Source organism: Corvus moneduloides, chromosome 26 (genome assembly GCF_009650955.1).
Source record: "Corvus moneduloides isolate bCorMon1 chromosome 26, bCorMon1.pri, whole genome shotgun sequence".
NCBI lineage: Eukaryota > Metazoa > Chordata > Aves > Passeriformes > Corvidae > Corvus > Corvus moneduloides.
This window is the reverse complement of record NC_045501.1, coordinates 5,974,475-5,988,581: the sequence shown is the minus strand read 5'-3', so window position 1 is coordinate 5,988,581 and position 14,107 is coordinate 5,974,475. Positions and strand designations below refer to the sequence as shown.

General features: G+C 54.9%; 1 protein-coding gene across 3 annotated transcripts in view; it reads right to left on the bottom strand.

The window, feature by feature from the left end:
- MRC2 (mannose receptor C type 2) overlaps positions 1–14,107 on the bottom strand; it is a 28,697-nt gene that overhangs the window by 13,346 nt on the left and 1,244 nt on the right. For 2 of the 3 annotated variants that reach the window (XM_032134407.1, XM_032134409.1), the window contains exons 2-9: positions 3,980–4,378; positions 3,553–3,726; positions 3,204–3,368; positions 2,932–3,045; positions 2,100–2,243; positions 1,461–1,703; positions 578–732; positions 219–326 (exon numbers count right to left, since the gene is read on the bottom strand). In XM_032134407.1, coding sequence (XP_031990298.1) covers positions 219–326; positions 578–732; positions 1,461–1,703; positions 2,100–2,243; positions 2,932–3,045; positions 3,204–3,368; positions 3,553–3,726; positions 3,980–4,378 — 1,502 coding nt within the window. The remainder of the gene's footprint in view (positions 1–218; positions 327–577; positions 733–1,460; positions 1,704–2,099; positions 2,244–2,931; positions 3,046–3,203; positions 3,369–3,552; positions 3,727–3,979; positions 4,379–14,107) is intronic. The other variant, XM_032134408.1, reaches the window with a different exon arrangement.

Genomic DNA, 14,107 nt, shown 5'->3' with positions numbered 1-14,107 from the left:
TGTCCCCATTTCTTCCCATGGACTCCTCCACCATGCCAGCGAGGAGCTCAGCAGCCCCAGAGTGCTCCAGCTCAGCAGCTCTCAGGCACAGACCAGCTGCTCCAGGTGCTGCTCATAGGGGCTCCCCAAAATGGTTTTAGGGAAAGGTCCCCTGAAGCCTTGAGCACCAGGCAGAGCTGTAGAGCAGCCAGAGGCTCTACCACCCCAGGTGCCCTCACCTTTCGGCACCCGTGGTCATCCTCCTCCTTCTCCTGGCTCACCCGACCGGGCTTTTTGCAGATGGATGGCAGGGTCTGGTTGCAGGGGCTGTCATTCCATCTCCCTTCCTGCAGGGCGGGAAGAGGAGTGGCAGTGAGCCTGTCTGACAGCCTGGGGGATGTCCCAGCCCCTCACTTCCGTTCCTTACACCAAATCCCCACGGATGATGAGATGGATCCCTCCCATCCCCATGGCTCAGATGAGCTCGGTTGAACCCAGATGGAGACATTCCCTGAGGAATGCCTTCCTCAGCAATGAGGATGCTGCAGTGCTCCCTGCAGAGGTGCAGGATAACCCCCCATCCCCTTCAGGTTCTCACCGGTCCCCAGATGGTCACACAGTCCTCCAGGCTGTCACGGAAGTTGTTGGGCTCAAAGGGGTGCCAGTATGTGAACCTCACGGGCGTCCCGTCCGACCACTCGAAGTTCATCTGCAGCTTGAGGTCATTTAGGCCAATCCAGAGCTCCTCCACATCTGCCAGGACAGGAAGGGAGGGAGTGAAATTCCCTCCTCCTGGCTGATCCTGTGCAGAACCCCCTGGTGACCTCAGCTCCCACGATGGGACCGGCCTCTGCACAGCACCTGCTGAAACCCACTCAGGGCTCAGCTCTGACCCCCCGGTCCCAGTGAGCAGGAGAGGGCAGGGCAGGGTTGGGCAGCTCCTGCCTGCAAGGATGGACCCCCAGAGTGGGAAACACAGGGACATCTGCCTGCAGCTTTCAGAGAGGGGCTAGCAGTATGGGAGTAAAAGTCCAGATCTGCAGGCTCAGGTCCAGTGAGCTACTGGTTTTCAACCATTCCCTTCCAGCACACCCTGGTCTGCTCCCAGCCTGGGTGCAGCAGTATTTCCTCTCCTTCCTCCACTCTCCTATGGCTCCTTGCTGGCCTCCTCCAGCAAGTCCAGCAGGAATTGTTTTCCCATCTTTTCCTACACTAACCAGCTGGGACTAGCACCATTCCCAGCTGCAGCTGTGTAGTTTTGACTCAGCACTGCAGGCTCTGGGAACAGCTTTTATATTTGCTGGATGGAGGATGCACCCGGATTATGGGCTCCTCCAAGGAACACATCACCTCCCAGCCTGGGACCTCTGCTCCCTGCACAGCCACAAAGTCAACTCTGCAGCCTCCAGCACATCCAGGGACTTTTCCATGGACCCCACAAGACAGGAAAGGGGCTGCTGGCACAGCAAGGTCCTCCTTACCTTGCTTGATCTCCTTGGTGACAAATTCCAGTTCAGAGAGGGTGTGGATGCTGACCAGGTCACCCCCGCTCCGCAGGCAGGTCTTCTTCGCCTCCTGCCAGCTCTTCTTCTCTCCGACCAGCCGGTAGCAGTTGGACTGGAAGGGCTGCCAGCTGGGCTCACAGTCCACCTTCACCTCCGACCACGAGTCTGGCAGGACACAAGGCAGCCTGAGGGCTCCGGCCCAGCTCTCCAGCCCTCTCCCTGGCAGGGAATGGACCGCAGTCCTGTGGGTGCTCAGCAGACCAAGCCAAAGCCGCAGTGGGAAACACGGCCAAAATATAACAGGCAGTGCAAGGTGTGGGAATGGCAGCTTCAGAGCTCCAGGGACAAAACAAAATCCCTTCTATCTGCAGAGGAGTGAGGGCAGAGCAGAGCAGAGAGCATCCCCTCCCCTGGGGACCACAGGGACCTGCTGCTCTCCGTCCCTCCCTTACCACCTAGGGAGCTCAAGTCCTGCTCCGCACAGCGAGGACAGCAGCAAGCTGGGGACACCATGGGCACCTACATGGGCAGCATCCCCTGACCATGCTGGGGTAGGAGCACACCCCCATGGGATACAGAGCTGCGCACTCCTGATGCTGGTCCTTGCCTGCTCACCTGTCAGGAAGGGATCAGCCGTGGCATTGGGCTTCTTCTTGCAGACGTAGGGGAGGGCGATGCCACAGTCACGGTTCTGCCATCCCCCGGATGACTCAGTGCGGATGACCCCGCAGTTCTCCTCGCTGGGGTTGTCAGGCTGGTCTGGGGAGTGGGATGAGGAGAGGACAGGCTACTGAAGAGCCAGGACAGAGGCACCAATGCAGCTCTCCCTGCTCCAACACCAGTAAAACCCCTTTTATTTTGTTATTTTGCATGATGAAGATGTGACCCCAACATGCCCAGGATTCTTTATAGTGCCTCAATGCACAAGAACCCAAAGGGTCACTGTTTTACCTGGAAATGTCGACAGCAGTCAGGGGGTCAAAGTACCACACCTGAACTGCTCCCACCTGTCCTCAAACCTCCTCCGAGGGTATCACTGTATTCCTCCAAGTGCCTTTGGGTGATGGCATGAGGCATGACCAATGGGCCCTCTTCCCTCTGAGCACCCCAGGGTTAGGGATGGATGTCTGCAGCTGGGGACCACTTCTCAGCCACACTCCAGCACTAAGCAGGGATGCAGCAACCCGCCAAACAAGGAATGTCAGCCCAGGTTATCCACAGGTCAGTGAGTGCTTTCAGAGGGCTGATTCCCTCTCAGTACCCTGTGTCCCCGCTCCAGCTCCACAGATGTCCCAGGCTGTTACACAGGCCCCTGTGGCTCTCTGTCCTCATGCAGCAAGGGCATACCCTGCAGCAGCCTGGGCCACCTCCCTTGCCATGGGGCCATCTCCGGTGGTCACAGGGTGTTCCTCAGGCCCCATCACCACCACAACCTCCCCTGTCTCACCACTCTCCCAGTTGAGGTACTTGAGGGGTGAGTTGTCTGACCACTGCCAGCCTCCATTGATGTCCAGGTCATTCAGTCCAATCCAGAGCGTGGAGCTGTACCCAGTCAGCAGCCCTGGAGGGGCAGAATCAGTCCCCCAAGCCCAGCTCAGTCCCCAGCTTGTCACCCTCCCAAACTTGGGACAGGCAGAGCAAACTGGCAGTGGCAACGCCCACAGTGCAGCCAGCTCTGCCCCAGATGAGGAGTGCACAGCCAGGCTGCCAGAATCTCACCATTGATGTAGGTCTGCTCATGGATCTCTGTGATGCTCAGCAGGTTGGCCCCTTGCTGCTCACAGCTATTCCAGGCCTCCCGCCACGACAGCGTTGACTGGAAGTTGAACTGGTAGCAGCTGTTGGTGAGGTGGTCCTTGTCCCAAAAGGTCTCACAGTCATTGCCTGTGGGGATGCGCAGGGTGAGCACCCAACACAGAAACAAAGAAACCCCCAATAACCCAGTAAACTCCAATAACTTGCTGCTCTGGCACTGCAGACTGCTCACAGGGGGAGAAGCCCAAAAGTCCCCAAGAGGGATTGACATTGGGTTTTTGCTTTTCCCCACAAGATGTGTGCCCCTACTTACTCTTTATGGGGCAGAAGCCCCACCGCTCGTCCTTGCCGTAGTCCTGGGTGGTGGCACACCAGAGGTGCCCGTCCTCTCGCCCCGTGCTGGTGCACTCGTGAAACCACTGGTTGTCATACTTGAAGGGGATGGTGCAGGGCTTCCCATGGGAGTTGCCCTGGATGGTGTAAATCTCTGAGGGAAAAGAGGAGCCCTTGCTTGAGGATGTGCCTATGGGGGCTGGAGGGAGATCTGGGGTGAGGTGGGTTATGGGGTGCCCAGAGGCTGCCCACTCCCCATCGCTCTGATCCTGCCTGGTTCTGTAGCCCCAGCAAGCTGGGACTGAGCTTCCCAGGCAGGACCCGATTGCTGCAGCACCACAGCCTCAGCTCACGTTTTGGGGATGGTTTGGGTTACAGGATAACACTAATGCCCAAGGAGGTGTTACCAGAGTAGGGCATGGAACACAGATCCTCCTCAGTGCCATACGTCCTCCACTGTGAGCCATGCGCCTGGTCCCCCCTGTCCAGGGAGGAATTGCCCAGGCGGGCACCTAGATGCTGTGACAGCTGCTCCCCGAGCCCACGGCAGCTCCAGCGCATGTTGACTGACTCGCGGTCGCACTCGTAGGTGGCCAAGAGGTGCAGCCCCGCCGTGGCGTTGGCCCCATGCCATGACACCCCCAGGCACTGCATGGCCCCCACATTGAAGAGGCGATTTCGGGAGACCCATTTCCACTGCTGGGCTGGGGCACTGGCGTTGCAGCCCTTGGCCAGTCGCACCAGTGAGTCCTTGGTCTCCAAGCAGCCCTGCGCGCCCGTGTTGTAGATGAGAAAGACTTTGGAGTCTGGGGAGAGAAAAAAAGGAAAGGGTGAAAGCATCGCCGGGAATTCAGTATGTGCCATGCATGGCCTGGAGCCCTGACAGAACATCCTGGCTCTGTGCAAAGCAAGTTTTGGGATGCATCCCTGGGCACAGCACCTAGGATGCTGGGGACCACCACTTCCCTTCAGCACTGACTCAGGGTTGCCCCAGTGCCCATCCCCCCCAGTGATGGGCTCTGGGCAGAGTGACACCAGTGGGTGTCTGTACCCAGCATGGCATCACCAAGGGTGGCTGTTGGGCATCGGAGCCAGAGCAAAGTGCTCGCCCACTCTAATCACATCATTAGAACCGTTCAAAACTGAGCTCCCATGGGCAGCTCTTGGCTGCAGCATTTCCAGGCATTGCAACGATGCCAGTGCTGGAGAAGCCAATGGCTTTGGCACCGGCCATCTGCTCCAGGCAGAGAAAAACAGAGCAGGGAGATAGCGCATCCGTCACTGCTATGTGTGTTTGGGGACCTGCTGAAACTGTGGAGCAAAGAGGAACTGCTGAGGAAGGTCTCCCCTTGTGTGAAGGAAAATGCCTGCACAGCCCCAGCCTCAGCAAACACAAAATACGTCAGGACCCTTTGGAATCCCAGCCCAGGCATTGGGAGGCGGAAGCCAAGTGAGTGGAATCACTGCCAGCAGATAGAAGTGCAGCCGACGAGGGAAGACAGGCCGAGCTCAACCCCAACTCCACACGTGTCCCACAGTCCTGCCTGCTGCCACGGGCCAACCATGCATCCCCAAGGAAATTCCCTAACCCCCAGCATCACTGGGGGCCATGCCACCATGTGACTGTATCCCAAAACCTGTACAAACCAGTAAATCCCAGACACTATACTGGGACATGCTGCTCCCGCTGATGTGTCGTGTTTAAAAGACACTTTATTTCTTCAAATTAATGTTTCTAAGCTAAAAAGCCACCTCAGGGCTTCTGACTGCCTCTTCTTGCCCCAAGACCCCAGCAAGAAGCTTCTCAAAGCACCACATCAACACCACCACTTTTGTTGTTCTTTTTTTTTTAATAAAACATCCCATTTTTTTCCACCACAAACATTCACCAGAAGTCCAAGCGAACTCATAGGCCCCACTATATTTAGCTTTGGTTTGCTTTGGTTTTTTGCCATTGTATGAATTTTTTGGGCTGAACAGGTTTTCATTTCCTATTTCCCCGCAACTTCAACCTGCCCCAGCTCTGTTGTTACAGGCAGCTCCGGCACATTCAAGCAACAAACATCTTGGCTCACAGAACTTCCCTGCCCTGTGTATGAAAGGGAAAAAGAAATGGAGGAAGACAGACATCCCCATTTTTTGGGGAGTTCCACCATCGACCCAGCTCCAGGACAGAAATTATGTCAGAGGCCCCTTCCCCAGCCCATATGACATCAGTGATAATGTCAAATAAACAAGAGTGAAGCTTGTTTGCAGGGCTTTACTTAATTTAAGGGAAACATTTAATTTCACTGAAAATATTGTAAAAATCATGCCAAGTGAGAAAATAAGCAAAAATTCAGACAGGGCTGATTCTGGCTAACTGAAGCTCAGACTCCTTAAGCTGGTGCCGGTGTTTCTCCAGCTGGAACTGGCCTGATCCTAACCTGGACAGTGGGAGACCAGTTCATCCCCCACCAAGCACCTTCTCCCCATGCCAGCACCACCCATGCCACACCCAGCCCATCACTCTCCCCTTCCCACCTACAGTGAGGGCAGTGCAGCCCCTCCAGCATCAGGGACACAGCGGTCTTCAAGCAGTTTTGGATGATGCAGCATCAGTCTTGTGACCCGCTGGAGCAGGATGAGGCCTCCCTGGGGCACAGCCTGATGCCACAGTGGCTCCTCCGCAAGGAGCCAAATACCAGTGCTTGCTTTGCTCCTTAGAACAGAAAAAGCTGCTCTACCATGAGCATCACCACAGGGAGCATCAGCAACAGGACACCCTCCTCTGTTACCTGTGAGCCCTGCCTTGGAAGAAAAAATTAGTATCGGGTTGGAATAGCCATGGAGCAGCTCAGGAATGGGTGTCAGGGTGCTCAGTGCCACGTTGGAGCTGGCAGCACCATGCAAGGGCCACACTCACCAGTGGCCCTGCAGTGGCACCACGTTCAAGGAAGCCATCCAGACTGGAAGGGACAGGCCCGAGGCCAGAGAAACACAAGATACCATTTGACTCTAAAAAGAGAAGAGACGGAGGTAGGAAATTATAGGCTACAGGATTTGGGCAGCCCCAGCACGCTGCAAGCAGCTCAGCCCCTTGGCTCAAAGATGGCAGGAGAGGCCACGCAGTGTGTCCCCAGTGTCTGCTGGGCCATGGAGGAATGGGAAAGCTCCAGCACCAGCTCAGCCCTGGCAGCCCCCCAGCTCTTCCAGCTTCTCCCTGTGCAAAACCGCTGGCTGTGCACTGCTGGGGAGGAGCTGGGGGGACGACCCGCATGAGTTCAACACAAGGCAGCAAAGCTGTGCTTCACCAAAAATACACCTTTCCTTCCCTTATTTTTATGGAATTTGGGGTTGACTGGGTCCATGGTGTCCATGACATAGTGGTGCTTGGATAGGCTCCTGGGCACTGAAAGGAGCATTCAGCATTCCTGACCCCAGGATAGATGTAGAGTTGGGTGAGAGAAGGCAAGTTTGGATCAATGAATCCCTTTTCCCAAGCTGGTATTCTGCAGAGCAAACCCAATCCTTGCAGGAGGCGGCTCCAGAGGGACTGGGAATGTCCCCATCCCTTCCAGGGCCTGCTCTCCTGCACTGCCCTCAGTAGCCATGGCACAGCTATGGCTGACTCCTTTTAGAGATGTTCCTCAGGTTTTGGTACCCACCTGTGGACCTGAAATCACACAGGCAGAGCTTTCTAACTGCCCTCCAGTTATGGAAACACGGCAAAACCAGAAGACCCTTCTTAAAGAGGAGCTGCCCTCTGGCACAGGACAAAGAGCACTGGAAAATGCAATCCTGCTGGATGCTCTGCCTGGAATCACCAAAATCAAACCAGAGCTGGGACTGGCATGCTCTGTCTCTCCCTCCTGCATCCTCCCTCTATTGAGCAGGACAGCAGCTCTGATCCATCACATTGTGCTCCTCCTCTGAGGAGGAGGAGTTGTGAAAGCAAAGCAAAATTCCACACACTTCCATAAAAGATGGTGTCTTGCCCCAGCCATGCAGCCACTGGGATGCTGCCTTCAGCGTACTGGTGGGACCATGGAAAGCAGCTGGTGCTACAAGGCAGTGTGATGGTGGGGATGGGGGGAGCTGGCACTGAAAGCAGGACACTGGCTCTGCCGGCAGAAACACTCTCCTCTCCCATGTGGGAAATAAAGGGATGCTCGTGCCCCAGCACAGTGGGAGAAACTGGCCTTGGCACTAGTGGCTGAACACTGCAGGGATGGAGAAGCTGCCATCCTTTGGGGCAGCCCTTAAGGGAGCTTTTACATCCTGTGCTGGCTCCAGGTTCTTTTTCTTAATCAAAAAAGCAAGTTCTTGGCCAGCAGGAAGCCTGAACTGAAGGAACTCAGCTCAACCCTTCCCACAACAGCTTTACCACCCCCAAGCAAATATGGAAACCTTCACAACCAGCAATTTTGAGGACTGTGGGCAGCACCGGATGAGAGTCTCCAAGGACAGCAGACAGAGAAAGCCCTTCAGCACGACATGGATGGGCATCCTTGGCACTACCCAGCTCCAAACACATGCCAGCTCAGCCACCCACAACAGGACACCCAGAGCATCCCTGCTCCATTGCATTTGTCACCCTCCCATCACTAGCAACAAATGCAGGGAGCAAATTCAATGAAGGACTGAAGCTACAGCTGAACCCTGGTCCCAGTTACCTTGGACTGGAGCAGCTCCAGGACTCTGGCTGCAATTACAACTGACAGCAAATGATGTCCCCAACATGTCAGCGCTGTGAGGCTCTGTTACCACATCCCTGCCAGCCCCTGCCACCTCTTTGGCTCCACTGTGAGGGTGATCATGGCACCATGTGATGCCAGAACCCCTCGTGAACCTCTGGAACTCAGCTCTGTCCTGTAGCCACCCTGGCAAAGGTGCTCCCTGCCCTTGTTCTCACTCAAGGTTTCCCTTTACGTGGGATGTCCCAAAAAACACAGCTCCAAGTCGCTTGTGCAGGAGGCTGAGCACACCTGGAGCCACAGGGACAATCCCTCTCAGAGGTTCCTGTGCTGCAGACACTCTGTGGATATGGCTTGCTCCAAACCACCCGGTAAAGGTGGCAAAGCCTTGAAGCCCACAAGGTGCCCCAGCCATGCCAGGCAACAGGGCTCCATTGGTGCTCTGAGACTCATGAGATCCCTCAGGGGCTGCAGCCCCCCGTGCTAACACCTTCATTTGGATTTGGGAGCCCAGGAAAAAGTTTTACCTGTAACGTCCTGCAGCAAGAAACCCACCCTTCACTCACACGGTGCAGAAAGGAGCCCCTGTTCAGCCTGAACCTCCTCATGACATGTGTCTCACCTACCAGCAAACAGGGCACAGCAGCCTCAAGCCACCTACTCCAAACTGCCACCTTTTCAGCCCATTTTTGCAGCCCAAGGGTGAGCAGTGGCTCCGAAACCCACACAGCACCGATGGGTGAAAAACTGCGGGAAGTGGGAACTCGCTCGTGATAAACATGGTGGGGATGCACCAAGTATGGGGGAAAGATCAGCAACAGAGAAGAAAAATTCCCCTGGAATAAAGAAAATACCCAGAAAAAGATGACGAGAAAGATGCAGTCAGGATGGGAGAGCTGGGGATATTCAGCCTGGAGAAGAGAAGACTCCAGGGAGACCTTAGAGCCCCTTCCAGTGCCTAAAGGGCCTCCCAGAGAGCTGGAGAGGGACTTTGGACAAGGGACTGGAGTGACAGGGCAGTGGCTTTAAGCTGGAGCAGGGTTAAATGGCATATTGGGAAGAAATTCTTCCTTGTGAGGGTGGGGTGGCCCTGGCACAGGTTGTCCAGGGAAGCTGTGACTATCCCATCCCTGGAAGTGTCCAAGGCCAGGCTGGACGGCGCTTGGAGCAACCTGGGATAGTGGAAGGTGTCCCTGCCCATGGCAGAGTCTTTAAGGACCCTTCCAACCCATGCCATTTTGGGACTCTACAAAGAACCAAAAATCGTTGCTCATGGAACACAGGAGAGTTTCACCTGACAGAGCCTCAGCTGGGCCCAGCTTGCACAGCCCTGAGGAGGAGAGGGAACTGATGGAATGGGGGTAGACCAGCCCGACGATTCACCTTCCAGTGACATTTGGGAGAGCAGGACCCCAGGACTGCACCCCTGACCAGGCCCAGCCAGCTCTGCTGAGGGATAGAGCAGGGTCACAGAAAAGCCCCAACTCCATCTTGAATTTCATATTACTGGACAAATTATTCCTCTGGAGGAAAATCCCCTTTCTGGAGAGAAGTTCCCAGCAAAGCCCAGCTCCAGCAGTCAGTCCAGGTATGGCTCATGCCATCCTTATGGTCTTGGTGTGGAGAAGAGCAAAAAACAAAATCATTGCCACGAACAGCATCAATTTTTGGCCCAAGGAAGGAGCCTGTACATCCTTCTGTGAGCTAGGAATGGGAAACAGTGCTAAAAGCATCAGCTGTGTCTATGGGAGCTCCCAACAGCAGAGTTAGAGCATCCCTGCTGCCAGTGATCACAGGACACGAGAGCATTCCCAGCCTGCGGGAAGGACATCACGGCTCTACCTCCCCCACAGCTGCTTTTGGCATCAGTAACTCCGATGCAACTCTTTAGAGAGGAACTTCAGACTAAAAAAATAAAAGGGAAGGAAATGTAGCCATACTGGCAGCCCCAGGACACATCTGGCTCAGGAAGGGCACTGGTCTCGTCGGCTCCAGAGCTGAGAGGAGACACAACTCCCACCCCTGATGCTCCTAAATTAGAAGTTTGCAGCAAATGAGCAATGATGCCCAACATCCCAAAGACTCACCCAGCCCAGCACAACCCTGGGGCTCGGCTGGGGCCAGACTTGCCAGAAGCAGCTCTGGATGCTCCAAGCCAAGCTCCAGAATAAAAGAGGGTGGTTGTTGTTCTGTTTTTTAAAAACGGACCTCAGGGAGTTAAGGACCTCTTGCTACAAAGAAGAAAGTGAAGCTTCGGATGGTCCGGTTGGGGGTATGGAGCAGCAGGATGTGCACTTGGAGCTGAGAAACTCCTCTTGGCTGGCCCAGCAGCCAGAGAGAAGCTGCTGTTTATATGGTGGGAGCTGGACGAGATGAGCTCCTTACTTGGCTGCGACGATGACGGCTACCTACCACCCTGCTCACTCCTGCTGCCTCACAAAGGTTTTGGAAAGGGGCCACATACTTCACTTCAGCCTCTCTGCAGACATTAAGAAGCCCATTCTCCCAGCATCCTGCCTGGGACATAGATGAATGAATGCATTCCAGAAGGGATGCTTGTCCCTGGGCAGCCCAAGGGACTCACCACAGCAGTGGCCACAAGGGAGATGAGAGTCCCAGACTCTGCCCTCTGGTACTCAGCAAAGGATAGAAGGATGGAAATTTTCCCCAATTTCCCCCTAGACTCGGCTCAGGCTCCAGCCCTGCAGCAGCTGCATTCACCCAAGAGGTTCTAACTCCCCAGGAATGCAGGGAGATGAAGGCAGCACCATCCATTGAACGGGCTCCAGCCAGGATGGAGGAGTGCAATGGACCCACCAAGAGAAGTGGGAGAGGTGAAGGCTCCCTCCCAGGACACACGGTGGCCAAACACTCACCCCTGAACACTGCTCTGGCCTCAGCTCCTCTGACTGTCCCCACTCCCTCACCCACCAGCACCCCAGACTCCCTGGCCAGCAAACTGGCCAGTGGTGTGATGTGATGTGCAGGGCAGCCCTGACACATCCTTGTAGACCGGGTACTTCCAGCACAGTTGGCTGAAGACTTATCAAATTTTTCAAAACTACTAAAGAAACTCCCCCCAAAATGATGAAAGATCCACAGATTTCTCCTCCCTTGTTTCTCCAGCACCACTCCTAATGTTACTTCCCTGAGCAGTGGTATCACTGTCTCTGGACAGGGACCCACCCCCCCTGTTCACCAAACCCAAGCACATTTGCAACACCAGGGGCAACCTCTGGTGTCCCACGTATTTTTTCTCAATTAAAATGATATTTACCATGAAACTTCCCAGTGGGTGCCCTTCGCCTTCCTCATGCCCAGCACTCCCAGGCCAGGCATTACTGCATGGCATGGCCATTACAAATGGGGCCATTACTGCAGAGCCCCAAGATGCCGTGTCTGGATTTGGGTGGAGGAATGGGAAAAGCTCAATCTGTCCATTCCACCTCTGCACCATCTTGCAAACAAGGCTGTTTTACATGGAAAATCCCACGTAAGTCCCTACTGCGACAGCACGAGGTGCAGTGCAGGACTGAGCAAAGGGATGGAGATGATACTGGAAAATACCCTGTACCCTGTGCAACAGCCAAACCTTCGCTCCTACACTAAAGAGTGCTCCCAGGAATTTGCAAGTCAATCCACTAATCACTTTCTAGTCCTTAGGAAAGTAAAGATGGGTTCTTTAAAAACAAGAGCATCTGTGTGGGTCTCTTTTGGGCTCCAAGCAATCTTAGGAATGAGAAAAATGTCGATGCTCTGCGAGCTGTGCACAGTTCAGATTAATTAAAATCCTGCTCCTCACTGCACGTGAAGAACCAAATTTTACAAATTGCTTAAACAACCCTTCAGGAAATGCTGGCTTGGGATGGGCTGGAGTGGGGGGGAGGGCGGCCCCCACACCCACTCCCACCCAAGATCCAGCTGCATTCATGGACCTGAGCAGGGCATGATGATCCAGTGAGTAACACTGGGACCTCTGGCAGAGCTGGACTAAAGCCTTCCCTTCCCTGCTCTGAGCACCCACCGAGGCCATGGGACCAGAGCCTCTTGTGATGGATTTATCATCTGGGAAAGATGATTTAGTACAGAGGGATTATACACCCTCAGCACACATTTGCTTTGATTTTGGGGCAAAATGTTTCTTTGGAAAATACTTAAGGAAGTAATACTTAAGGAGAGTGCCTCTGCCTGCAGGGAAAGGTGCAAAATCCAGCCAGAGAGAAAATAAAGCCAGGGAGAAAAATCTGCAACGTGGCTTTAACCATCACCAGGACCTCACGCCTGAAAACGCCTTCGCACATGCCGGCAAGGAGCACCTCCCCATGGGAAACCTCCTGGGGTCCCCACACCAGCTGGGTAGCTTTAAGGGAAGGGGACAGTTTTGCATGGAAGGTTAAATGAAATCTCTTTCCTCTCTTGTCATTCTTGCGCAAGCACCATCCCCAGCCCTGCTGCCACGTCCCAGCGGCTCCTGTGGCTGCAGACGCTGTGGAGGTGAGGTCTTCACTGTCCCTTGCGCCCTGCCCGGCTCCAGCAGCAAAGCTAACACTTCTGACCCCTTTTCCTGCTCCCAAACAGTCTGAAGAAGATCAAGATATAATTTCTTGGGGCTGCATTTACCATGCAACAAGTTATTTCCATTGGAAAGAGGAAAATGGGGGGGAAATTCATGCAAAGGCTGCTCTGTTTGCTCTACAGGCTGTAAATTCTTTCCAGGTCCCTTCTGCGTTCTCTCTTGCCCCACAGCTGACATGGCAGGACCTACACTGAGCACTGGAGAGATGGGAAGTTGATCTAGCACCAAGTCCTGGCACTGACACAAGGACCTTGTCCCGCCTGCAGCCGTGGCAGGATGGGAGCTGCTGCCTCAGTTTCCCTGGGAAGGCACGTGGGTGCCCACATGCTACGCAGATGGGTCAGCTGGAGGAGATATCGCAGCAAGGAGCCCCAAACCTCCTGCCAAGAGCTCTGCTCCATCTTTCTGACTGCCCCGGAGGGGAGGGTTTGGCACAAACCTCTCAAGGAAGCAAGAGCTCCCCAGGGGAAGAAATGCTGTCTGCTGGGCCAGCCCCCACTGAAAGTGTCCTTGCAAACAAGGGACTCTTGGGACTACTCCATCCTGATCCCAAACTCCCAGCGAGGATCCTGTCTGAGCTGCAAACCAGCCTGGTGCTGGGGGATCCTGGATGTGGCACCTCCATTGGCGCCATCCTCTGTCCCCTTCATCCACCAGGTCCGAACCAGGACTGATGCAGGGCAGGAGCAGCCGAAAGTGGGGATGGGGAGGAGAAAGAGCTGAGGGTGCTCAGCACCAGCGAGGCACGAGTGACACGGCCCTGCGGGCTGGCGGCCGCTGAAAGCTGCCTTGTTCCTCGCCCAGGCCCGGCATGGGGTCGGCTTCCACTGCACTCCCGCCTCACAGCCGGGACAGAGGCGCCTCTGTCCTCAGGACTGCCAGACCTGGATCCCACTGACATTTTTTGGGATGAAACAGCCAGAATCAGCCTGTAAAGGTAGCAAAACCTTGCTGAAATTAAATAACCCCCTTAAAACCCACAGAAGGAGGAATTCATGGCCCTCAAGTAAATTATGGGGAGGTCTAGCAGGAATTCAGCTGTGGAAAGTCCAGCTGAGATGTCTACAAACAGCAGCAAACCCTGACCGCTCTTCCAAATGCCCCAGGCTACAGGGGTCTCCTTTCCCATCGCTTCCTACTTTCTCCATCTCCCAGCCAAGCAGTTTCTCCTCTGATCCCAGAATTGATCCCTTGCTTGGCATGGAATTGCTGCCCACTGTCATCGTGTCCACGACCCCATGTTTGCCACTTGAGCAAGGCGGCTCAGCCCCAGGCACTGCGAG